This window comes from Symphodus melops (genome assembly GCF_947650265.1).
Source record: "Symphodus melops genome assembly, chromosome: 19".
NCBI classification, from domain to species: domain Eukaryota; kingdom Metazoa; phylum Chordata; class Actinopteri; order Labriformes; family Labridae; genus Symphodus; species Symphodus melops.
The window spans coordinates 12,722,998-12,750,305 of record NC_136709.1 but is presented as its reverse complement, the minus strand read 5'-3'; the positions used below and the strand labels follow the sequence as shown (position 1 = coordinate 12,750,305).

Sequence of the window (27,308 nt, the reverse complement as noted above, 5' to 3'; positions counted from 1 at the left end):
CTTAAACAGGGATGAGGTATATCATCCTGCTACAATATGAAAACATCAAAAGACTCTGTTTGGATATTGCCATGATCAAGTGGTCATTGTGTTAGCCATATATACTTACTCATTTAACTAAAATGTTGTTGGCAAAAGAAAACTAAAACTTAACAATTCTGGCAAACAAAGACTGACAAAAGCAAGTTGAAGAACGCATCAACACATCACATTTCTGAATTGGGCTGGTAGACTTCTTAAACGAAAAATAAGCTTGTCAATGTTCAATTTGAAGGAGTTTAAAAAAAAAAAAACATGGGTCCATTCATCAACTTTTAGATAAATAAATCTCTCTCTTTCCTTCCATCTAAAGATTTGTTTTGCTGCTTTTGAGCAGAGCATTATTATCCCACCCATCATATAAGGGAGATTAAATAAAAGGGGGGTGTTGTAGACAGGAAAAAAAAATATTCTAAATGAGATTGAGTATAGCAAATTTCATGCTAATAGCTTCAGTGACATTTTATGTTATTATTGCTTGAGAAAATAGGAAATCACAAACATGCTAGTCAAGTTTCCATCTGAATGCACCTTCTCATGCTTAATGTGAAAAGGTTAATAGACAATATGTAAATTATCCTGAGGTGAGGAAAAACCCTCATTGATATTCTTCATAGCTCTTGATGAAACAGAAATCCATCTGCATCTGATGATTTCATTCAACATCATTTTGCTTTGTTAGTGCAGAAATTGTCCCTCTGACAAAACAGAACATTAATGCGAACAAAAATGATGTGCATTCTGATTTTGAATCTCCTCAACAACTGTCAATTAGAAAAAATATGTCAAACCATACTTTGAGAAGATACAAATGTATCTGAAACTTGGTGCTTTTGTAGAGAAGGGAAACATACACATGTCCACATGCAAACACGCAATTGCACATGCAGAGGCGCTCTGTCAGTGTCGAGAGAGTTAACCTGAAATGCAGGTTTCAGGTATGAGGCCAGAGATCTTAACTGTGGTTCATTTTGACTTTATATTGATGGGCTTAAGGAAGTGCTTCACTAATATTTGGCAATAATAATAATAATAATAATTTACACTTTATTAATCCCACGAGGGGAAATTCAGTTTTTACACTCTGTCTAACACACACATAGGCCGAATAAGAATATATTTTTACAAGGTACAGTAGGAAAAAGATGCTGCACGCCAACTTGCAAGGTTTTTGAAGGACCAATATGCACATTAACTGTGGGCGCCCGATGCCTTCTTTCTCTTTCTAGTATTTGAGCGTCCATTACCAGTGATGCACAAAGAGTATATGGATGGATAATCTGAAAACCTCAGCAGTACAAATCCTTCAGCATATAGTGGTCTAATTTAGTGATATATTGCTTGTCAAGCCAGATGTTAAGTGTGATAGATTTACCAAGTCCCCCTTGTGAGGGTCAAACAAGTGTAAACTCAGTCAGTCTTTTGGATCACCTGTATAGTTACATTAATGTCCTTATTTATGATTTTTTTTCCTAGCCAAATACAGTGTGACTGTTTATTATGACTTGTTATCATTCGAAATGACTGAGGAAACAAATATAGGTGAGCTGTTGTGGAAATGAATTCAAAGTGCTGTGAGGCTTTAAACTAACCCACTTTGTTGATCTGAAGGAAAGAAACTGCTTGTGGCAACAGATCTGCTGTAAAGAACATGCATGACTGAAAGCTTTGATTTAATACACACACATTCAAAGTGACATCTTTATCCACACTTGACTGTGTTTAGTGTTTGTGGGCATTAATGAGGCATTGAATTAGTCCACCTTTTCCTCCAGGTCCAGTTAGAGGTTTATATGATGGTGTTTCCAGGTATTGATGCAAGGAGAGTGTCTGATCTCATTGTTATAACTGATGGTAGTGTCATTCACTACTAATTTTCTACTAAAGATTTTCACAAATTTCACAAGGATGCTATGTTGTAAACTAACATGCCTACAATGCAGTTGACTGGATTTAACCTTTAAAGGGGCAATGAATCTCTTTTCAAGAATGACCATGTCATATAAAAAATAAAGAGGTTGCTATTGAATAAAGGACAATATGAAACTTTACATAAGGGGTACTTTGATCAAACCATCTGTTGCTTTTTTTAATGTGTGCCAACAAACTTTAAAAAGTCGCTTTTAATGATACAAAGCCCCGCAGTGACACATTGGCCCAGGTGGGAGGCAATATGACTAGATTTCTTACAAAAGCGTAACTATCTGTGTTTGGAGGGCACAAGGGCTGCTTAAAATTGATATCAGACCCGCCTCTTATTATTATTCACCCTCAATCTCCTCCCTGCCCCGTGTTGCCTAATAGTCAAGTTGCTGACTTGTTTTTTTTCCTGTCAAGGTCAATTGTTATCACCTGAGTAAGGCAATTTATAACAGCAGATGGGCCCTTGTGCCTCCATTTCATAGGTGATGAATGCTGTGAACCTTCTTCAACCAGAAAGGGTGAAACAGTAAAGCATGCTACGTTCCGCAGAGGAATATTTTATGGGTTCATTATCCGTGTGTACACTTTCACAGGCTGTTACGTCAGCGATGTCCTTCACTTCACATCAGAACCGTGAAAGGCATTAATAACAGGTTTAAAAAAAAGTGGTATAATTTGTATTGTTGTTTAAATGATGAATCCTTTGTCAACAAAAGCAGGAAGGGAAGTGATCTGCAGCTGGAGGTAGAGTCTCGTTGCCTATGCAATCCATGCAATTCAGAAATGATACAGATAATCATAAACTCTATTTGTTAAACATCAATAACCTCCCTGCATGAAATATTTATTGGATCCATTATGGGCTAAAGCTGTTTTCCATCATCCTCAGCATGCATTTAGACTCAGAAGAAGCTGTGTGGAATCTTTAGCATGAGCCCCTGTGCTATTCTTTATGTGTACTGACACTGAATCAAACACTTCCTCCCACAGCGACAAAAGGGAACTACCCAACTATATAGGTGTAAAGGAATACGACTGCATTTGTGGGGTAAAGAAATTTAAAAGAGGGGTTTCAACATCGCTGTGTGATACATATTCTTTAGTGATGTCACTTGAATCATCATCAATTTGGGCTAAAGGCGACAAGTTTGGAAAAAAAAACATTTGCCTCCATTGAGTTAGAACACTGGAGGCTATAGGTAACCATTTTAAGCATGGCACCAAATTATTTTGACACTACTCCTTTTATCAAGTTGCATTATGGGTAATCTCAGCGTCATGTTCAAGGACAATGAACAGTGTTTTTACAGTATGTAGTGTTTGATCTCCAGGATCTTATTCGTGCAAACTAAAATGTAAACTTAAGAGCAGTTTTGTATTCGTTAAAAGAGCAGCCCCACTTAAAATAAAGAACCTATATGAAATCTGACTAAACCTGTTACTACCAAACAAGTTCATCATTAAAATAAATGTACATTCATCTATTTCCATGGGTTGTGTCTTTTTCGATCTCTAATCTTTATCAGCATCAGATGATCATACGTGTTTCACATGTTTTATAAGTTGCTCAAAATTGTTTCTAGTTAGATTTTACTAGAAAGAAAACAGTGGCCTTTCTCTTGAATACCAGTAAAAAGTGTTACACAACCAAACTCTTCTAAACCGCTTAAGAGAAGAGAAATGTGTATATTGTGTATCATGTTGGAGTTAGTGTCATCTTTGTCTGTCTCGCACATATTGACACTGACACAGAAAATCCTGCCCAGATCGTGCTTCGAATGCTTACGCAGGTGCACACATCTTTCATGCATGACGAGCCCTATGAACGTTCATGTATGGAAAGCCGAAGGGTGTGCGCTTCTGTGTCATGTATGCAATGAGAGCACCTTTTCTGCACGTGTGAAGTCACTTTCATGACTTATTGAACTGTGACAGGCTGTTGACCACAAAGCCAGTATCCTCCTCCACTCGCCGGAAAGCAGCAGCGACAGAAAGGGCAGGAAAAGGATGGGGGGGGGATCAGCTCTGAGAGAGAAGCTCAGCCACAACACATCTCATCTCGTCATTAGAGAGAGACACAAGATGAACACATGGAAGAGCATACACATTTATCTAGATGGACGTGTTCTGTCTTTGCCACGTCTATATGAGCCTCAGGAGGTTGGTGGAATACATGTCAAAATTCCTCTAATTTCTGTTGCATTAAAAAGAATATTCACAACGTTTTTCTGACAGAACATCTGCAGAATAATTTGCATACTTTGGATTTACAGAAAGTTTTGACAGAAATCTTGATACAAGACTCTCAAACAATTCAGCCAAATAAATACTAAAAAGCCTTTATTGCACAGCACCTCTGAATGTGTACATATAATGTCTGAGAACAACAAACCTTTATTTCACACAATGCTGACACATCCTAAGCATTATTTTTTTTTTTTTTTATAGCTCTGCAGGGCAGCCGTTAACGTCTGGAGCTATGATCATAAGATGGTAACCTTTGTCACACATGAGCATCACATACTGTAGATACAGGTTTAATGGAGCGGCAAACAGAGCTGCACACAGTAAAACAAGATGCTGTTTGTTCTGCTAAATTGAACTTCTGATCAGCTTTCAGTTCTGCTGAGTAAATATCAGTCACAGTTTCTTTGTTTGACGCTGATATGAATCTTTTTTCTTTTTCAGTGTAAATAAAAGAGATAACCATACAGGGGAGCAGCAAGCAGTCCAAGAGCCCTCATAAAAATATTTAAAAAAAACCCAAAGTCATAATCTCTTAGGATACACATGTTGTCGATCTCTAAAAATAAAACTTCAATGTTTAAAACAATGCAAAGTGGATCCCTGGGCAGGCCGGATTTGTATATTTTTGACTTCACTCTCAGATGTTCGTGATCGCTGTTGCTTAATTATGAATGTGTGTTCAGTGTGGCATGGGAATAATGTGCAAAGCACTGGTTTATTCACTGTTCCAGAGAGAAAAATGAATTCATACAGAATAGTTTCAAGCCATCACTGAATTAATATATAGCAGGCTGATTTGTTCAACAAAGGTACATTTTGTGTCAAGTTTAAGTGATTTTTGAGGTACAGTACATTACGTTTTTTTTTTAACTAAGTGTCACTCCTGACCTTTACATTTAAATAAACTTTTAAAGTGACATTAAAGGTCTACTCCTGGGATTGAAAGGAATGGGATGTCTGTTAAATATATTTTGATGGAGAATTTCAGTCATGAATCCCAGAATATATTGGAGTACTCCACCGCGAATATCCCCTCATTCATTTGTAGCTGTTTATATGAAGAAGAAGAAAAAACGCTAAAATAGGCCTACATGATAACTGGAGACTTGACGGATCTCAGTTCACGACCTGCATCCGAAGCATCTGAAGCGCACGAGTTTATGGAAAGCCTTCTTGAAGTCCTCGTTGGACATAGTGTAAATGATCGGGTTGATGAGGGAGTTCAAGTAGCCCAACCAGGTGAAAAAGTCAAATAACTCAGGGTTAAAACACGTGTCACATGTGGCCACCACCAGTGTGTAAATAAAAAACGGCAGCCAGCAAATAATGTAAGCGCCGAGAATTATCCCCAAAGTCTTGGTCGCTTTTCTCTCCCTGGCTGCTGAAATTCGCTTTTTCTCCAGAAGCGCATCAGACACCGTCACCTTTACCTGGTTCTCGCTTGTTGAGGAACCGGTGTCACTGGACGGAGGGTCCTGTCTCCCGCACTGCAGTGGGGTTGTGGAGGTTACGGATCCAGGGGAATTGTTGACCAGGTGCGCAGAGGTGAGTCTCTTCCCCACTTTTTTGGGAGACTGCTTCAGGATCCGCTTCCGCGCCTCAACGTAGATCCGTCCGTAGAGGACAATCAGCAGCAGCGTGGGGATGTAGAAAGCCCCAAAGGTTGAGTAGATGGTGTAGAAGATATGATCGGTGTTGACGCTGCAGCTGGTCAGTTCCTCAGCCTTGACCTGCCTCCAGAAAAGCGGCGGAAGGGAGATGGAGATAGCGATGACCCAGGCTGTAGCCACCATGCCCGCGGCGCGCCCAGGCGTGCGCTTTTTGGAGTACTCCACCGCGTCCGTGATGGCCCAGTACCTATCCAAAGCGATGACACACAGGTGGAGGATAGACGCCGTGCAACACGTTATGTCCGAGGAAAGCCAGATGTCGCACACAATCTGACCCAGGGTCCAGGTGTGGATGACGGTGTACAAAACGCAGATCGGCATCACCAGGATAGACACTAGCAGGTCCGTGATGGCCAGAGATGCGATCAGGAAGTTTGCAGGAGTTTGCAGCTTCTTCGACTGGGAGATTGTCGCGATGACAAAAGCGTTAGATAAAGTTGTGGCCAAAGTGATGACAGAGAGAACAACCGCTAGACTTATTTGAGAGGCGAGACTCTCTGTGATCACATCCACCGTGGCTGCAGCTGTAATAAAACTGTCATTGGTGGTGTTCACCGGCTGGGTCGGCTCCATAACTTTTAGTCACTTTAACTCATATTTAATGTCATCTTCAGGGATGTTTGAATGTATCCTTTCCCTTGATGGACGTCACATTGTACACACCTTTCGGGTGAAATAAATGGTAAAATCAGTATGGAATAAAAGCAAACTGATTTCCATCATTCCGCCTTTTCCTGTGTTTCCATCTTCAGAGGAAAAATCGTAAAGACAAAAGATCATGCTTCAAACTTTTCCGTATGGTAGTCATCAAAAAACTTTTTCTAAATGGTTTAAATCATATTTAATCCAAAAGGTTTGTGCGTAAAAGCCTAGCAGTGCGTCCTGATGGAAAGATGTCAAAGATAATCCGCATGTAGGGCACAAGTTCTCCGGAGCTGTGTGTGTTTGTGTGTCTTCGTCGGCCCCCAGCTGTGGATGAATGTTGAGCCGACCCAAAGTCTCAGTTTTTATACAGACTCTGACATCAAACAAGCACCACTGATCACAGCCTTGTTTCCTTCTTTCTCTCTCCATGGAGACCAGGCGATCTGCTGGGTCATAGTGCCCAGTGTTTCTCATTGGTCACATACTAAACACCCCAGAGATTTAGATTTGACGCTTTAAAAACACTGTTATCATCCTACATAATCAACAATATGTCCTATTTAATTTGCAACAATGCTGTTTAAGAATCAAGGTGGTTTTATCCATTACAAACCATTGACAAAACCAACCAAGTTATAGAAAGGCTGTTAAGTTATATAAGTTAATAATGTATTAATAAAGGAAGAAAAAAGGGGAATTACGTATAACATTAGATTTGTTTAAACTACCAACATGTTTTCCCTTTACTAGCTACACTTTAAAAATAAATCAAAGTAAAGATATTAATTTTACATGTGTGTTATTATAGGACACGATGATGGAGTAGCATGCAGCTTTGTTTGTATGTTTGACAGTATTTTTTTAAGTTGTGTTACATCCCCTAATGAGACATATTACTGTGAACATCTACTACCTCATCTTTACTTCCGTTTAGGGCTGAAAGGTGAAGTCACAATTAACGAAAAAAGGAAGTAATCTTTAAACCTGTGCGTAAAGACACAATAGTGTGATATGTTGACTAATGAATGCTGATTTAAGGACACATTAAGTAAGGAGTTGGCTCTTTATTCAAGCTCACACAGCAGCTGCAGTTGTAAGCATCAGTTTCATCTGAATATATGTCAGTTAAGCAGACAGCAGATTATGTTTGACCTTAAATAACACAAAGTTGTCGTTGTTAAGACTCCTCAAATTAAAAATATATCAAAAGGACACTTCATGAATTATTAAAAAAAAAAAAAAAAGAGAGAAGAAAGAATATCAAGGCCTAAGTGCTCAGAGTTTTTAGAGACTTTAATGTGTTTTGTTTTTGGTTGGTTGGTTCATACAGTATGTTGTTAAATCTTTGCTGTGGTCTTGTAATAATGAGCAGATATGAATAGTACTTACTCATAAGAAAGACTCAAACATGTCCCATATTATAAATGTTAGTGCATTATAAAGTACTAAGGATAAGGTTCTCTGGAATTCAGGATTCAGGATGTGATCTAGACGCGGTTTAGTTGAAGACCTCTAGTTCAATGACTTGTGACCCCAGACTGCCTGTATTGACCTCAAGATATGTGGGGAAACCTGTTTAAATACGGCCACACAATGTAAGCTTCTTGTGACATATGACTTGTTATGGTAGCCTCTCTTTAGGCAGATTGTGCAAGTTAAGTAAACTTTTTACACCAGAATCATGCCTGTTTCATCTTCAATAAACTGCTGTTTAAGACTTTGATTAAGTGATGAATATTCCTCTTCTGCAGCATCCAGAATAATTTAAAATGATTACAAGACCTGATCATGTATTACTAAACATGTTAGACACATCTAATAAAATCTTCTTTTTATTTGATCAGCAGCAGTTCTGAAAGTCTGTTTTTAAAACAGTAGGTGAATAAAAACGTGGAGGTTTAAAGTTGACTAAATCATATATTATTAAATCATGCAAACACACTTGGAGTCGCACGCTATATCGGCCCACCCCATGGACATATTCACATACATTCTCAGTTGTGGTTACATTTACAGCCACAACAATCCTATCTCTACTTCTGCTTTTGTTCTTTGGCTTTTCAGAAACTTAATTGAAATGGACTTGTCTCTTTCGATTAAAGTCAGTATGCTAAAGAAGTACTTGCTTGTGGAGCTAAGCTTTATGTGTTATCAACATGATTTTAGGGCTTTACACATTCAACAATATTTAAGAAAACATTCATTTTCAAACCCACTTTTTAACTCAACACAGGCCTCAACCTGTCAAAGTGCCTCTTCTGTGTGGTGTTCAGTTATATTATCACTTACCGTTGAGTTAAACTCATTAACCAGATGTGCTGTCTTTGAGAGACAATAGAAGCTTAGGTAACATTCATTTGAGGTGGTTGAATGCATCTTGTTGAACATGCATTTGTTGAACTGTATTAAACCAGCTGATAAATCAAGTACAAAAAAACAAAGATTTAAAAAAAAAATTCTGTGTGATTTTAAAATCTTTACTTCACTTCTTTTAAAAGCACTCTACCCTAAAAGTGATACATACTTGTTTTAGATACAAAATAGGCACACATATTCTTGCCAGTTGGACTTAAAAATCATAAGGTGCAGGGGATGACATGCGGCCAAGAAATGCCAAGAAACAAATGCATCACAACTGTCTGGTTTTGTTACATACTTAAAATATCATTTTATGCGGACAAGAAATGCTAGTTTACGGTTACCCCTCCAATTAATTGGTTTGAATTTAGTAGTAAAAATGATATCACGATTAATTTTGGATTCAGAAGTAACACGTTGCACTCAGGTAACGAAGAAAGAAAGAAATAGAAACTGAGTTATTTCTAAAATGCATGCATTCGTTTTTGTCGATTACACTATAAGCCTTATTGCAGTGTTTTAAATAAAAACATGTTTTCATTCAATTCAGAATATATTAAAAAGTATAGAAACACATGTCCTTAGTTATTATTGCCCGTGCTATCTCCCACTTGAATTCCCCTGCAGGTACTGACAAACAGCAGCGATTCCTGTGTATCCGAGCTCAGCAGAGAGCGTCGTCAGGCAGGCCTCAGTGAAGCAGACTCTCCTGTGAGTCCATGATTGCACCCCTTGACTGACCCTGACTGCCTGCACTGCTAATGCAAGAGCAGGGCACAACACAGCCACCATTACCGCCCACATTCACACCAAAACACATGCTTTTTACAGTTTTCACACCCTCTTGTGTGTATATTCCGAAACAAACACCAGACTGATGTTTGGTTTTATGCTTTTGTGTTGTTTCCTGGTTTTAGTTTTCAATGTGAAAAGGCAGTGACCCAGTTCAGTGACAGCATCAGCAGCAGCATGGGGCAATTTCTGTGCCTCGGATTCAGTTATCTGGCCTCATCTCTAAATACATGGAGCCCAGCAGTCGCTGCTATATCCAATCTCACAGAGGCCAGAAGGTCCTATTTTTAGTCCCATAATAAGGCATCCAGTAGGCGTTAAAGTCAGTACATTCAAATACAAGCACAGCATGGATTAAGATCTGTCTTCTTTCTTATTTAGATTTCTTTGGGAAATGTTTGTTTTGTTTTGTTTCAGATGTAAAGTAACATGTATATAATAAAGATGGATTTGAAAGAGCTCCCTATTTAGAGTGATGAATTTATTTTAGTTTAACAACAGTTTTACTGCGAAATCTACAAAGTCATACAAACCACTAATACGTAACTTGAAATGATGCTTACCAACTAATTGTTATGTGATCTGAATGACTTTCATGATGAACTAACTGTAAACTCTAATTTAGTTGATGCTTTACACATTTGATCTTAAATATTGGATCTCTGGTATCGATTTTCTAAGAAGCTTCAGATAACGACTTCTTAAGGTCGACTTCTGTTAATTTCTGTAAAAGATCAAATATTACACTCCTTTCCAACAAGTTCAAATAAGCCTCAGAGCTCCCCAAAACATGTCTGTGATGTTTTTTTCTAAAATTCACGCCGCTCCTGTATTTAAGCATGCCTATACCCCTTTATTTCTGCCCTGCTCAGAAAACAGACTGTTTCTGTCTATAAGACCACTGAATTTAACAGAGCCCCTCTGGAAAGGCATGGGTGCCCAACGGTTTCGGTATATAGTGAGAAGATAGACTTAGAGGGCAGAGCAAACACACCAGATGTGGGAGTGTCACCCATGGGGGAGGGGTTACTGCCCTTTGTTATGTCATGAAGGGAAAATCTATAAACAGCCTGTTTGAGCACACGTTTTCTGAAAGGTGGAGCAAGTAAAAGACAGGATTGACTTTTCTCACAATTGGGGGGTTTGTAGACAAGTTAGGGACACACATTAGTGTTAGCAAACATGGTAACAAAGTGTATCATGCACGTGTTAGCAAACACTTACATATGGACATTTCAATCAAATAGAAAAATATTAGAATTTGTTTTGGTAGTATTTCTGGATATCTGACAAATGGAAGTTTCAACAATTCCTCAGGGAACTATCTGACTCTTATGCTGCTAATCTTTTATCCGTTTCAACACAGAGTCACTAATTTTTCTATCTGCCATATTTAAGCAGGCATCACATCATCAGTCAGACTTTGGTTGATGTCAGTAATAGTCAGAAACGTTAAAGTGACAGCAAAGTGTATTACATTTTCATGGACACTCATAGACTTTCTCCATTCAAGTTCCTCAGGAGTACTTAAGGATAATGTGATGGTCATCTATTTCCATCTTTAATAACTGACAGCTGTAAAGTGTGGGAGCAAACAGGGCCGACTCAATTTAGGACACATCCCTTGTTGTTGTGTGAGTCAACCCTCCCTCTCCACCCATAGTCCTTTTCATCCAAGTTTTGGAGAAAGACATGGGAGGAATGACGGAGCTGAGCAGCTGGGGCAGCTAACTGTGGGACCTACATCCTTTAAGAGCCCCACATGTCAGCATTCAAACAGTAAAGGTATTAGTCCTGTCGTTCCAACTTGATCATCAGGCGCTCTGATTTTATTTATCAAGGGATTTGAACAAGAATTTGGGAATATCCACTTGCGTGTAAACAGTTGGTTGAGACTTTTTTAGTTGCCCTAAATGATCAAAGTCGGGGTTTTTTTTGCAGAGTAGGGTTTTTTTTACATGAAAGAAGAACCATGGAGGCAGGTGATGAATAACATGCAGTCAGAGCTCAAGTTGCATTTTGGGTACTGTAGGCACTAGTTCAAGTCTAACATGCAATTGTATCAATAGGTCAGAGATGAACTTTAGAATTTTAGCTTATAAATGTGACTTTGGAAAGCTAATTCATAACAATACAACTTCTGCTTCTACTTTTGAAACTTGGGGGCGACTTGAATACTTTTTAGTATAATTAGTTATATCTTGTCATCTTCAGCCCAAGATGTGAACATTTCTTTCACCACTGTGTTGGAATCTGAAGACTTCATCAAAGTACAATCAGCTAATCAAATATAGGGCACATGTTTCAGACCCCATGCTGCTGCAGCCTGTCCCAGCCTGACATGATGACATCTGGTGCTGTCTGCTCCGCCAATCAGCTCTCACAGGCCTTCAGCTAAAAATGTATCAGGAGAGAACATAGAGCCTTTTTGGACTGGAACTTTTGAAAGTCTGATAATGATAAGACATTTTGCCATTTTTTTGGAAGTCTGATGCCCCATTTTCTTGGCACATACGTGCCTTCAATATTGTATGAATCAGTTGAATAAAGGCCTGTTTGTTTGTAGAGTATTTCAGCATGCAGCTACAAGAAAGAAGAGAGGAGGGTATTCAAATTGCAGTGAATGCGGCAGACATGTCGTCCCAGGAGGAAAACGTGATAGGAAATAAGCTAAGTGTTGACTTGTGATTGATAAGCGGTCTGTGTTTCTGTGGTTTGCCTTGTTTTAGCTTGAGTGGAAGTGGCCAAATCCATTTAGAAACTGACCAGTCAGATTGGCAAACTGACTGCGTGGAGCTATGAGTTTTATCAGCACTTTTGCAAGCTGGAAGTGATCCACACTTTGAGGAGAGAGCGTGCAATTGATTTATTAAGCCCATCCAGCAATGATGCTGCAGTGATACCATTGTGTCAGTCACTGGGGCTTTGTTGCATTATGCATTTCATTCCCTCCCTAAATATTCCCAGCATGCAACTACAGTATCACAGATGGCCTAATTTGAACAATTAGAGGCAGATTACCCAGTGGTATAGATTGTGAACATTATGATTGACGTGCTGCTCTGAGATTTGAGGAGCAGGAGATGACTTGATTATATGAGAGTGTGAGAGGAGGCTTTGCAGTGTAAACTGTTTTTTTTGTGTGTGTATGTGTGTGTGTGTGTGTGTGTGTGTGTGTGTGTGTGTGTGTGTGTATGTTTGCGTAAATGCTGCATGTGTGAGATTTGTGTGCAGACACAATGATGATAGAGAAAGAAGGGCTGCCCCAGCGGGCAGAAAAGTGCGCATAACACATGAGTACTGGACGAGTGTGAAAAGCAGAGTTTATTTAAAGGGACAGGCCCAAGGTTGAAGTTGGAACCACTGAAATAAAACTCATCATGATCAAGGACAACAGAAACGTTTTCTCTCTGTATACTAAATCCAAAAGATTAGGTTAACATGCCAAGTATCTGTCTCATCACCCTAAGCGTCCCCAAACAGGACAGGATTCAGTGCCTCAAAGGCTGAACAAAAAGAAAAAAAGATTTGTCTGCTAAGAGTTTGAACTTGAAATAAGTCCTATGGCTGTCTGTTTCAATGTTTGTTAAATGTTTGTTGCACCAAACGCAGTGAGACCAAACTGTGAGGATTCTGTCTGTGTCTCCTGATCCACTGAAAAGGTTACTAGGTGAGCTTTTTGACTTTAATGAATCACTTTCACTGGAAGGCGATGGTCACTCAGCCAATCAGTAAACTTGATGACATTTTAAACTGAACATCACACAAGGAAGTAATGAACCTTTTACTCATTATGAATGCTTTATAGACATGTGCATGTTGTAAATAAATGACAATGATTATTATAAAGACAGCTTGTATATGAAAGTATATAGCTCATCCTCCACTTTAAAATAAAGCTTTAGCTCTAGCTCTCTTGTAATGTAGTAGTACATTTCAAAGCTACACATTATTTTACATGACTGAGAGTGCATGGCATTTATCTGTAACAGTATTTCTACACATTTGTATTACTGTAAGTTCATCTTCTTCTCTCAGTTGACAGTAGTGGTACCTGTGAGAATACATCAACTAACATAATGTTAAGCTATATACTTTTATTTAACACTGTATTTGTTCTATTGTAATGGGTTTTGATTTTTAGAATCGATCTGTCTTTGTCCTTAACAAACTTACTTTGAGAGTATAACTATCTCCACTAGGGGGTGCTGTTGGGTTATGTGTTTAGAGAACTTCACAAATGTTGAATGTGTTTGGTTTTTTTCCCATAAAAGATGTGAACAGATAATCAGATGCTGGAGGTTTATAAATAGCACATTCTGTGTTCGATGTTTCTTGTGAAAGCTATCTTGATTTCGTCCTCATGTAGTCGTAGCAAGAAAAACACTGTGAGCTTAATTTCCCAAAACTGACCCAAAAAGAACTTTAGGAATATAATTAATAAAATAGATGATTTCTTATCTGTCCAACAGTTTAAGACTCAACACTCAAGTAAAAGAAAAAAAAGCAGACAAGGAACGCTGTTACAGCATATATTTATATAATTTATTTTACAAAGTAAGTTACACATAAAGCAGGAAGGGCTTCATATTTCCTGTTCATGCTGTAACAGGATTCAAGGTCAGATGCTATTAGCTACATGTTAGTTTTAGGTAACCTCACTGACAAAGTCTCTGTGTTTATACCTCCAATCCTGTCAGCTCGACCTCTTTTCAGGCTTACATCCAAGGAGCCATTACAGAGTTCTCCTTCTGTACCTGCTGAGGAAACAAACACAAAGACAACATCTAATTGGGCCATAAAAGGAACAAGATGACATCAAAAGCTTTTCAAGAAGAAAAATCATACTATGCATATGAATAACAGGTGACTTCCTTTTTACAGCCAAATATTTGTTTCAAATATCCTTCATGTACAAAACTAGTCACATTGTAAAGAGTTTAATGGAAGTGATTCCCTGCTGAACTAACACATTCTCACCACTTAAAGGAGGGAAGAAAGAGGTTATTAGCAGACCTAATTACATTCTCAAAAAGAAACTGCGATTGATCTGAACGCTATAGTTTGTTTTGTGACTCTTCTTCGTTTTGTAGAAATTAAATCTACTTTCTGTTACCTTGTTGAGTTCAGGGAACAGCTCCTGAATAGTGATGTCCAACAGCACGTACGTCAGCTAAGGAAGGCAAAGAGAAGACGAAAAGCATCAAGGCCGTTGATGAAAGACTTTTTTACAGTACTTAAACAATGAGCTACAGAAAACACAAAACACTATACAAAGCAGTGTTTGCTTACAGTTGGAACTTTATCTTTGGTTAAACTTTGAGTATAGCTGCACTGTCGTTCATTTGCTGCTCTGTGTGCCTTTGAATTGCCCCCCGGGGACAAATAAATAAGTTTTTTTTTTTTTTAATCCAGTCATGTCTGAGCGTTAACATGTAGAGATACAGAGCAAGGGGAGAATTCACTTTAACAATATGTGTAAGACATGTTTGTCCTTTTTTATACCTGTTTGTTGAGAACAGGCTGTTGTAGTCCATCAAAGAGCAGACGTATGCCTTCATACTTGGCCTCTTCTCCGATACATTTCCCCAGGAAGTCTAAACATACACCCATAATGAATATCTCGACCAACACAATAATACTAACCACTTTTTTTGTTGTTGATGTTTTTGTGAAATTACAAAACAGCTCTGTATAAATACCTGGAATATATGTCATCATCTCCTCGAACGTCTTCCTGGCCCTCCTCTGTTTGTCCTGAGCAGAGCGAGGCTGACTGCTCTCACAGAACACTGAGTCTAGAAGGGCACAGATTATACACGTCATACTTTTGACCTCCTTGAATTACTGTAAAAGGGATGGTTAAAGAATTACACATTCAACACGCCTCTCCTCAGCATCCCATTCATGCAAATGTGTCGTGATAGTACCTCTGAGTAGGGTGATAAGAGACACAAGCCGGTGCTCCTGGACCACCTGGTTCAGTTTGTACTGGAGGCAGTGATCGGTGTATGCTTCCAGTGTGTTTTTAAACAGGATCCTACCGGTCATCAGCAGGTGGTGGAGCCAGTCAGGGATGTGAAAGACAACACGGCCTGCACACATTTAAGAAGAAGAAAAACAAGGAAAAAAATAAACAATGGGCTCTACGTCTTTATGGGTGTACTTTTCATGGAGCTGATAAATGGTGCAGCACAGTTCTACAAAGACTTGTATTACTTCTAATCTCCGTCTTTCTTTTATTCTTCTTTTACTAAGAAGCGGTTAGTAACTTCAAAGTAAGGCGTCTTCCTCAAAGAAACGCAGAATGGACTGAGACAATCATTTCCTGTGATGAATAAGATTCGATTGACAAACTCATGGGGAGCTCGCTCACCTATATACATCAAGTAGTCATACACCCCTTCCACGTTTATCATTTCCATGAAGTAGTTCTGGTTGTGCCTCTTCTCAGTCAGCTCTGAGCGGTTGGCGTTGTTTTTGAAGACATCATTGAAGAGCTATGAAAGAGAGATTAACATCCAATGTTAAAACAGAAACTCTCTGACCTTCACCTTTTCTGCTCCGAGTAACGTAACATGCAGTGTACGATTGTTTGCTTTTGTAAACCAAATATAGTAAACAAAATAAAAATAATATATATATATATATATTTTTTTAATATATAAGTATATATATATAAAACATATAAAGCAGTCAAAGCTTGTCTTCAAACTCTACGTATTTAGTCCTGTATTAGACAGTCATATCTAATTAGTCTGATGGGGGCAAACGTCACTGCATGTCAATGCATATACAACTATATATAAATATTATACATGATAAAATATGCTGACCCAGGCTGTTGCAAAACGTTGTATGCATTTATATTTTTCTGGAAAAAAAAAAAGGCACATTACCATGTGGCTTATCTCACATTAAGTAAACCAAGATAACAGAGGAATACAATGAAAACACTTGAAAACTGATCATATAACACAGGTAATGAATAAGGGTGTAAAAGGTAACCATTGGAGTGTGAATGGGAAAGTTGGCAAACCTTAAGTCTAAAGGAAGGGCTCCGTCTGTACTATAAGATGACAATCCCTTCAGCCCAGTGCTAGCAGAGCCCAGTGCTAGCAAGAGAGAGAGAGAGAAAGTCTCTAACCTTTTTGTCATTTTCCGAAGTGGGGCTGAGGATGGTGAGCTCAGGGCGGCTGGGTTTAGGCTTTGGAGATTCACAGGAGTTGAAGAAGGACTGGATGAAAGGCTCCAGATGTTGTCCTTTCTAACAGAAATAACAGGGATAACTTGTTAAAGCTCACAATGACAGTATGACTTCTATTGTAACTGCATTTGTCTTATTTAAAGGTTTGCAGTGAAGGAAAGGTTTGTATTGTGGAAGGATAATGTGGGAGACAAAGAGCAAACACATACACAAACACAATCTACCAGAAATGTATTTCTTACCTCTTTTATCAGTTTGCTGGGGACTGACTTGATGATTTTCCCTGTGAAACATAAATACATCATCACAGTGACGCCTCATCTGAAACCCACACACACACATCTTTTCCCTGCACCGTCATGGCATGCTGACCAAATACTATGATCTATCTCACTGGTCTTTGTCACTCTCATACTGTACCCAGGTTTACATCAGGTAACATCTTGTCCAGGAACTGAGACTCCATACTGTAAGGAGACAGGAAGTCGGCAAGCAACTGACTGTTGCTGAGCTCTGGGTGCTGCAGAAGTTTCTGCAAAGAAGACACATGATGATGTTGATATTCATTTTGTAAGGGCACTCGTGCCTCCCTCAAGATGAAGGTTGAACTTGTGAGTGTTCGCCTGAAAATGACATGAGCCCAATTTAATCATCCAGAGATTACAGCCACAGCTGTTTGTTCAAATAACTTGTATACCTCTGCAAGGAAAATGACATGTATAGAAGTTGCTTGTTTAATTCTGGCTCATCCCTAAATCTGTCAATCAGTAATGGCTATATACATGGAAAATAAAGGCAGAAGTGTAAGCGTCCTACCTGCAGGTATTCCTGGAACTCTTCACGTTTCGATGTGAGAAACTCGTAGTTTTTGGGACCAATGATTCTCTTGGAAGGCAGCTGTGCGTCTGGAAAAGAGCCTGCAGAGGGTGTAAGAATTCCCAGAGAGGAAAGTCTGTGTGATTCAAAACACAAGCTTTCTTTTTGTTCATAGGACAGTTTGCTAAATGAAATGATACACAGGACTTTGAAACCTACATGACCCTCGAAATGAAGGATCACTAATTCCCTCCCGATGCCAGTCAGTGAAAACCACACAATGTACAGTCTCTGTCATGATAAGTACAATAAACATACAGTAGACAGGAAGAACCCTTACCGTGAAACTCAGTGAGCTTTGATTCAAGAACATAGAACTCGAGATATCTTCTGTACACAGACCAGTGCTCAGTCTCATGTCCCACTGCCGCGCAAACACAAAGAGAGAAAACAAACAGATTTTACAGGTTAGATCTAGTTTGTGTTCGTCTGTGGACGCAGCAAACTCCACATGTAAAGGGATGACGTAAAAGCTTTTACGGGCCATTTAGATTTTCTCAGATTCAAGGTACCATAAAATCACTGGTTTGTTTGCTAATAAGTCATACTGCTACCAATCAGATCTGCACATCCCTTCTTATCTCAGAAGCAGGTTTATTAAGATCCAAATGTAATGTGATAGTTTTATCTACTTGAGAAATATTCAAAATGTCAAGCCAATGTTTCCAGTAATTAAAATGTATGTTGACAATAACTTGCATTATTGGTTATATTCCTTTTCTGAATATGAAACCTTCCCTTTAGAACAAGAGCAGCTCACTGTGAAATGCCACACAGCAAAGTAGGGTAACTCCTCCGTGGGGACAGAGAGAGGTCACCCCAGCACGGGTCTGCAGAGTCTCACCTGCCTTCCGGTCATTGCGCTCCACATCGATACAGAACACAGGAACCCTCTCCCTCTTCACATCATCATCGTAAAAATCAATGTACGGTATAGTGATGTTCCAGGCTGAGAGGTTTCTGGGTGTACTGGGAGTGGAGGCTGCCTCCATGGGGGCGTCGTCCTCCAGCACCATCATGGCTTCCTCCACCTTGAAACAGAAGGAAGGGGAAGAGTTTAAGGTCAGGTTGTTGAGTTGAGTCTTCAACTTGTGGCCAGTGTACAATACAAAACAATGCTATTCTTTATTGTCCATTTCAAAAACGCATATTACAGAAATATTTATACATTCAGAATATATTTAGCTAACTGTTATTCCTGCACCAGCTGTGGAAGCTGTGGTTTATCTGTACAGTAAATCGGTACATACTGCCTCTTCTTCACTTTCTGTACAGTTAAAGAAGGGGCAGTCGTCATCAGACCATAATGGTTAGAACTAAACACACAGGATTGTTTTGCACTATAGAAATATACACATAGATACCGCTTCTGGGCTTTTCAGATGTGTATATGCTGCCGTGATCTTGCAGATGCGATGTGTGGCCACATCTCCAAATGGATTTAGGTCTGTGCAGCAGGAAGTTGATCCACAGTTGAAATATTAATAACTCCCTGAAATGTGGATCCACTTTCAAGCCCTTCACTTTTTCACAAATGACAAAATGAACCAGGATACTTGATTACATTAAACATGCAGTTTTCCTACCAAGATTCTCTATCTTATACAAGATGATATATACGATGAACTGTGCTCTCTGTGAAGAGAATCAAAGTAAGGCGGGTCTATTTAAAAGGCAATACATGCAAGTTCAGAAAACAGTGAAGGTCCAGTGGTTCTTGAAACGGCAGAGAGAGAAGACTGAAACCTTTGATCTTAAACTGCAAAACTCATAGGAAGGAATGGTGAATAGTGGGGCTTTCCTTTCTTTACTCACTAACACATCCAAGTGGTTGTACAGAGAGGTGTTCCATTGAAATTTCACTCTTTGAAGGTCATTATTTTGTTTTAGATAAAACATTCCATTTTTTCTTATTTTAAAGCCAGCGTGTAACATTTATCTCAGGGAGAAACACGGAATAATTCATATTTATGAGCAGATTGTAAAGGAAATGTATTATTTACTTTTTCAACAAAAACTGGAGATCCTAAAGATTTGAACATTTTTCATTAGCCTCACCATATCGTCTTCTCCCTCTACCAGCCCATAGGATGGCAGCATGGCTCCCTCCATAGTCGTGCTCTTGAACACTCCTTTGATCTTGCTGCCAATGCGGCTGATCCCAAAGGATTCGCCCCTCTTTGACGTGTTCCTGCAGGCCATACAGGAAGGTGATTAGACAATGTGTGAAGGAGGAGATGCGCATGCAGCCTGAAAGATGTGACAGGAACGAGAAAACATGAACTGCATCACTGTCATGACTGTACATTTGGGGGGGGGGGGGGCAACAAAAGCTAAAGTAGCCATCCCAAAGACGAAACGTCACTTCACAGCCATCTCACAATGAAATGCCTGGTTTGTTATTTGAGGGCCAGAAGCGGACACAGCACAAAGCAGAGATTTCATGAACAGATAAAAGTTGGAGAAGGATAACGTTAAATGATTGTAAAATGCCAACAGGAAAAGATCATCACAGGTGCTATGTGGGAGTGGGAGTTCAATTAGGTGGGGGGAAAAAAACCACAACACAAGCCAGAGAAACTCGACATTGTAAAATCACTGTAATGTCAAAAACATCAAATATTTAGCCTAAACAAATCAAAAGTATTGTTGGACACACATGAGAAAAAGATACAGAATCTCATGCATCGGTCCAGCCATGCAAGCATTTGGAGGGGACCAGGGGTTGACATGGGGGGAAAAGTGGACAGCATGACATCACACTGAGCGACCTGTGACACACGGATGGACCCTGACTTACTTGGGTGATGAGTGGCGGTGGGATAGCGAGCCGTATGGTAAGGTTGTGAACGTGGACTGGGCATGGAGGGAGTTATAAGATGCAGGTGAAGAGCTGCCAGAGGCGGTGAACAGTGAGGATGGGGACTCGGGGCTCCAATCCCAGGAACTATAAGCAGAACAGGGTCACATTCCCGATGGGCAAGAGGTGGGAGAGGGCCGTGGATTGTGCCGGGGCAGGCAGTATGGTGGTTATAGAGTCAGAGTGGACACACAGACACAGCACGGTGGAGGCAATACAGAGATGGAGTATCGGGGGAGACAGACGGGCAAAGTGGAGGGGGGAGGGTTACTAAACTGCAGACATAGAGGGAGTTGAAGCTCTAAGTTGGTTTTCTTGTTATGAGAGTGCCAGTATGAACTACTTTTGTTTGTTTCTCCTTTAAGTCATGCTGCTTTGAAAACTGTCTTAAAATAAAAAAAATAAATAATAATAAAATAAAAGTGCTCTCTAAACCAGATTATAATAAATTAAACATTCTTCCTGAAGCTTCCCTGCTGCACTTTTGTATTCTTTTAAACAAGCAACCCAAGACTTTGTTTTGTTTTTTTAAATCATTTTGATTTCCAATGAAGCCTGACCTGATCGAGAATTCCTTTTGCATGGACTCAGAAGAGTCTGGTGATTAGCCTTCTTAAGTGTTATCAATGATGATTCATGCAGAATGATTAACAGCATTAGCAGATTGAGGTCACTTTTTTTTTTTTACAACGCTCTCTCATTTGCATTCACAACACAGGCATCAAGTCAAACATCTATTTAGCAGTGAAATGAGATTAGCAAAATAATTGAACATCATTATCGTTTTATGAACGTGTGCTCCTTGAACAGTAGCCCTGATTGCAGGTGGCAGAGAGCACAGATCATCGGTAATAAAGGGCAGCGCATGTTCCTTTGTACACCAGTCAGGCGAGAATGAAGGCTTGTTTGTATCTTGCGTGCAGCAGCAGCACTGCTCAGCCAGCCACTGTTTCTCTTTCTTTTTTTTTTTCTTTCTTTTTTTCAATCAGCACACACTGATGCCTTATACTCACCGGATGTCATCCAAACTCAGGCTATTTCTGGAACAATATGCACAAGGAGTTAGTGGCAGGGCCCCCTGTGGCCACATACACACCGCACCCCGAGATACACACACTGCAGTCTGTACCTGGCCTCATGTCGCCTGATTTCAAATAAACATTTCATATAATGTTAACTAAAATTCTCACATATCTATTTCTAATTAGCAGCGTTTTCAGGCTACAGTTGCAATAAGGATACAATGAACTGTAGATGCAAAAATATCCATAAATTCCGAGAAAAAAAAGAACTTTGAATGCATCTTGCATCAATCAATGCATTAAATTCTGTGTTTAGTATCTGCCTGTGAATATGCTCCAATAAATCATCATATGTACTTTGTACTATATAACAGAGAAATACATATATGTGCTGACATAAAGGTCAGACTGAGTTTTGTCACACATAAACGCTGGTAAAGTGAAACCTACCTGCTCATCTTAGAGTTCCTAGTGGGGGACTCAGCCCCCCTCAGAAGCTGCCGGAAATACTGGAGAGGGCGATAAAAAAAGAGAAAATAAATGAGAGTGAGGTTTAGGTCAATCACAGCTAACTGTTTACTTTAAAAAAAAGTATTACCATATGTGATAAATGACAATGTGATGTCTTACTAACAATCATGGCTGTGCTGTTTGTTGTTAAGCAAGAACAGAAGTGGCTAAAAAAAAAGAATAATAATAACATTTTTCTGCAGAGGCACTGTTCATAAAGCCAGTGGCCTACTGCAGACAATGACTGAGCTTTGGTCCACCCAGCTGTATTCAATGAAATAGCCTCTCAGGGGTGAAATTCGGCTTGGCAGCTTGGCATTTCGCCAGTGTCGGCCCATTGGCCAGTTGCGCTTCTGGTATTGATGACATGTCTGATAGTGGTTGGTGGCTGAGAGATCGGAAGAGGATAGCGCAAGAGAGTCACTGAATCAAAAGTTCATAGGTTTGTTAATTCTGACCCAAACATCTGAGGACATTAACATTCAGTCTGAGCTCAGACAGACTCGTTTTGAAGGATAGTAGCGAGACAAACGAGCACGACAAACGTACGACACAGATTGTGTTTCAGGCATAAATTGCCAAGCGTGCTGCCAGCAAGTGAATTAAATGAATTCTGAGTGCAGATGCCAACCTCGTCACTGTGACAAAACATGGGGGTGAAGACATTCTCGAGGAGGGACAGGACGTGCTCGTAGGCTTCAAACAAACACCTCATGGTCTGCAGTTTTACAACCTCTGCATACGGGCCCTCTGCAACTGGAATGAAATCAAACAAAATACATGGTATTTGCACACATTCTTCTGGAGGCTGTATATCTTTTTTTTTTAAAGAATTAAGGAGTCGATTCTTGGAAGATGCTGTCACATACTGTTGCGTATTTCTTCCACTATGAAGGGGTCGAAGCGGATCTTGTCAATGCTCTCATCCAAACAGTAGGTCTCATAGATCTTCTTCACCTCCCCATGAAGCAATATCTTCTCTGAGTCAGACAGCTCCGGACAGAGAATCCTGTCATTGAATTCCTCTAAAAATAAATACAGACATCAGTCTCACTGCAATAGGTTAAGTGACTCTTTTCCTCTGTGCAGCTATGAGATTTAATACTGAATACTTCTGAAACAGAGTCAAAGTTCAACCCAAAAAATGGCAAAAATTGTCAGTATCAGTCGTCAAACTTATCTAAAGAAAATGTACAAGTTGAAGACATGCCTACCAACTGCGAGGCAGAACTGGAGCACATGGACGGCTCCTTCTTGCTTCAGGAAGTTCATGAAACGGAAAAGTAGGTCTTGTTGTTCTCTGATTTCCTTCAACTCCAGCTTCAGCACCTGATTACGAGGAAGACAACAGAAGTTGTGTGTAAACAAAGATATAATTCTCTTACTTATTTGTATCCTTCTTAAGACCTGGTGTGTTACGCAAAAAATACAAAATAAAGCATCTGCATGTTTTGATAACCCAAAAGATAATTGAATGCAGTATCTGGTGGTTGGTAGGGGAAGTGGTTCTTAGGCTCTAGATCAGATGAAACACTTACAGAGGGCTTTTTGCTTCGGGTATCAGAGTACTTTTGCAGGAAAGGAACCAATGTTGAGGAGGGCTCTGTGGCTGCTTCAGGCTGGAAGGACAGACATTGATAAGAAGAACACGTTTATCCAACACGTACTCGAGAGCAATATGTTCACATTCAGAGCTGCCTATGAATATCAGTTCAGTATACTTACAGGGGAGTTGTCGATGAATAACAAAAGTAAATGATTCACTGTGTCCTAAAATTAAAAAAAAAAGAAAAAAGAAGAAGAAGTCAGTTACACCACAAAACTCCCAAATGCAGTATCACTGTTGACTGATGTGTATCTGTAGAATGGTTCAAGTTTTAATAGTTTGAGCTTTAGGAAAAAATTGGCTGAAAATGTGTCTACACTCACAGGATCAGCCAAGTAGTCCAATGAAGGAAGGAAGACAGAGCCAGCCAAGACCTCTCTTATGAGGAGAGTAAGAGATCTGGAAGGAGTGAGGAGATAAGGCAGTAGGAAATAAGAAATTGAAAGTGTAAAGAAGGATACTTGTCTACTTTTTGCAAACGTCGATGCTGTCAAACGCTTTATTGAAGACATATATACACACTAAAGCTGTGATGTTCACAGAGAAGACACAGAGTGCTGGTTTACCTACCTGCAGTCTGTAGCCTTGGGGGGTAGGATGTAGGGGAAGAGCATCTCAGTTAGTCTCCTGAGGTAGAGGAGCTCGTCTCTGCGACTGCGAAGGGCCACATGGAGGTCAGGACCGTATTCCTCCAGAGCAGCTTGTTGAAGAAACTCAGAGTTCTTAACTACAGAGGGCAATAAGAGAGCAGAGTTCTCCTCACTTTCTGTTCAAGGTGAAAACAAAGAAAAGACTTTGTGGATTATGCAGCTCAGCTATACCTCGCTGTCTCGCTTTGCTAATTATTTCAATGTGCTTCATGGAAACTTTGAGAAGCTTCTGTGTGATGAGCAATGCCACATTCACCTGAAAGAACACAAAAAAAATCAAAACTAAATCCTGTTCAGTCAATTAGTATCCAAAGATTAAGTTCATACAGCAGCTTGTACCTTCTGTGTTCGGCGAACCAACACGGCTGCAAAGAACCTCAAAGTCACCCTCAGCTCGTCGACAAACGCCTCATCATCTGTGATGTCTCTGGAAACAAACAGTATTTAGTCACAACTGTTCCAACATAAATCAGAGAAAATACGATTCAAACTTGATAATACCATAAGATCAATATTTCCTAATAATAAACTAAAAGTAGAAAAGATAGCATACCTATACCAGGGATATACAAAATTTTCCAGAACCAGCTCCAGAATCTTGAAAATAAGTAGATCAGACCAATTAGTAAGATGGGAAAACATAAAGTATTCATTTCACTCAAATGTTTTGAATCACGATTAATTATTACCTCTGAAAGGGAAGCATCCACCTTAGACGGAACCTTTAAGTCAAGCCATGGTTGATAATTTTCCAGTAATAAAGTTGGTCTGATGTTGAAAAAAAAAAAAAAAAGACAAAAAAGAAGAACCTTATATGAACACAAGAGGGCAGTGTAACATCATCCATAGCTTGATAAACAAACTATCACTGTGAATAGCAACTGCTTTGACAAATCAAATGCACTAAATTAAGACAGAATTACGGAATAAAACTGTGATCACATGAAATGAAAGTATACTTACACAGAGTCTAGTAACTGTTATCAACCACAGTTTACTGAAATCACCAGATCATAACACGACACTTACACATACAGTACCACCACAGAACCAGGTATCTCACCTGTGTCTTTTACATTTGATTTTACCACAGACAGCACAGCTGTGGCCTAATGGAAACAGCTCCTGTTGGTATGTCTGCAAGAGCCAATGAACATGTTGAAGATAACATCAGGGATTCTATCATTAAAACACCAGCATGTTAATTCATCAGCAGGAAATTAAAAATATGTTCTGTACAGTTAGTTATTTGTGACACTTACTCATTGAGCTTGGAGACACTAAACACCAATAACAACTTTAGTGAACGTGGTCGTATCATGAGAGCGAAAAATCATTTAATGTAAAGAATGAGACACACCAAAAAGGTTATTATAAAGGAACAAAGAAAAGCACGTCTCAGAACATCTCAGAAGAGTGTACAATGTAATAGTGTTCGTGTCCATTTATTATTGCTTTTTGATCTACCTTAGTCTTTGGTTTGATGGAGACAAAAATGTTGGGCAGCAGAGACTCTGGCCCCAAAGAGCAGTAGAACGTGATGACTCCAGCCAAGAAGGACCAAAACACCATTATAATGTGGATATATCTGTCAAAAAAGAAGAAATGAACAGTAGTAAGGTACGATGTTAGGTAGAGGGGACATTTGAGGATGTTAGGGATGTCCAATTTAAATAAAAACTGATGAAGTCATTGTTGAAAATGTATGTTTACCTGTTTAAAAGCAGGGTGGTGAGCAGCAGTACCAGTAGCAAAAAGCAGAAGACTGGATACTGTCGTCCCAGCTCTCTGAAACGTTCAAGCTTCATTCTGCGTCTTATTTTCTGCAGAAAAGCCGCAATGCATCCCATTTTTGTTGCTTTGGCAGTCTGTTTGCATGTAGACTCTTACATATTGACTGTAACATCAAGATAAAAACCATTGATTCTGAGCTCAGTGGAGTCTAAAAATACAGAAAAGGTGTGTTGCAGCCACACACCATAGCGTCAACAAAATGTGCTTTTAATGGCATGAGAGATTAGTGCAGGTGGCAATGATTTTAGCAATGCGCTTCAGCACTTACTGTAAATGTACGGTGTATGTTATGGGCCATTTTCTCTGTAGTCCAGCAGCGACACCATCATGATTTTGCAAAAATAAATACGCAGAGAGGAGCGTGCTTTTAGGATGAGTGTAGGAGAGGCGAGGTGCGGTACACAGCTGTGAACCACAGCAGGATTAGAGGTAATCGCGCAGCACAGTCTATCTGTAGATTGTCCTTAAACTCAAACACTGCGAGGCTAATGGCTGCGCTAGCTGTCATTTCGGGTCCATTGAGGGGCATCGGTGGCTGCCTGATCGTCGGCGCTGAAGACGCGTGATGTCACCTCCGCTGAGCTTAAAACGACAGCATTTAGTATATAATGGCCACTGTCGTTCACAAACAACCGCGAGGATAAGTGATCCTCTCCATACATGTTCAATAAATGAAGAAATAAAACACAGTTATCGAGACGAGACCATAGACTGTAAAAAGAAGGGAGTGTAGAGGGAGTATTTCTATTTTCTAAATTAACGGTTGAAGTAAATTAACGCAAATAGCATATAGTGGTCAACAATTTAGGGTGAAAGAATGATGAATTCAGCTACCAAAGATTAATGCATTTCCAATATATTCGCGTAATCACTAGTTAGCTAACTTCCAATTAAGTAGTACGTATATCAGGTAGACCACGCCCGTGTTGTTGCTATGGTTACGTGCAAATTATGAACAGCTACCAAGATGCTCTCCAAATGTACAACTAAAAAAGGCGGGGTCGCTATTGTATTACTTTTAATCAATTACGCATCTATTCCCCATTTTTTCAGACAGAGCACCACTAAACATGCTTTGGCCAGCGTTACAAATAAGACACGAACACTGG

At 39.6% G+C, this 27,308-nt stretch overlaps 2 protein-coding genes across 7 annotated transcripts; both read right to left on the bottom strand.

Annotated features, from left to right (window-relative positions):
* Positions 1–4,285: 4,285 nt before the first annotated feature.
* htr1b (5-hydroxytryptamine (serotonin) receptor 1B) lies at positions 4,286–6,840 on the bottom strand. Its single transcript, XM_079370190.1, has one exon. The coding sequence runs from the start codon at positions 6,450–6,452 to the stop codon at positions 5,331–5,333; it is 1,122 nt and encodes a 373-aa protein (XP_079226316.1). The 5' UTR covers positions 6,453–6,840; the 3' UTR covers positions 4,286–5,330.
* A 7,357-nt stretch (positions 6,841–14,197) lies between these two features.
* On the bottom strand, positions 14,198–27,211 carry snx14 (sorting nexin 14). 6 transcript variants are annotated; one of them, XM_079369935.1, is made up of 31 exons: positions 26,468–27,209; positions 26,119–26,302; positions 25,873–25,993; positions 25,469–25,542; positions 25,095–25,173; positions 24,959–25,002; positions 24,745–24,832; positions 24,577–24,661; positions 24,326–24,482; positions 24,079–24,154; positions 23,875–23,919; positions 23,688–23,768; positions 23,364–23,478; positions 23,019–23,174; positions 22,781–22,905; positions 22,090–22,148; positions 21,631–21,657; positions 20,558–20,704; positions 19,816–19,948; positions 18,602–18,788; positions 18,038–18,121; positions 17,698–17,798; positions 17,302–17,413; positions 17,124–17,164; positions 16,822–16,941; positions 16,051–16,174; positions 15,605–15,769; positions 15,377–15,472; positions 15,180–15,271; positions 14,791–14,847; positions 14,198–14,431 (listed from the first exon to the last, which is right to left on the bottom strand). In XM_079369935.1, the coding sequence occupies exons 2-31, from the start codon at positions 26,253–26,255 to the stop codon at positions 14,393–14,395; spliced, it is 2,967 nt and encodes a 988-aa protein (XP_079226061.1). In that variant the 5' UTR covers positions 26,256–26,302; positions 26,468–27,209; the 3' UTR covers positions 14,198–14,392. The 6 variants fall into 6 exon arrangements, with proteins under 6 accessions (XP_079226061.1, XP_079226060.1, XP_079226059.1 ...); XM_079369934.1 differs by having other exon boundaries at positions 14,198–14,434; positions 26,468–27,208; XM_079369933.1 differs by having other exon boundaries at positions 15,180–15,472; positions 26,468–27,211.
* Positions 27,212–27,308: the final 97 nt, after the last annotated feature.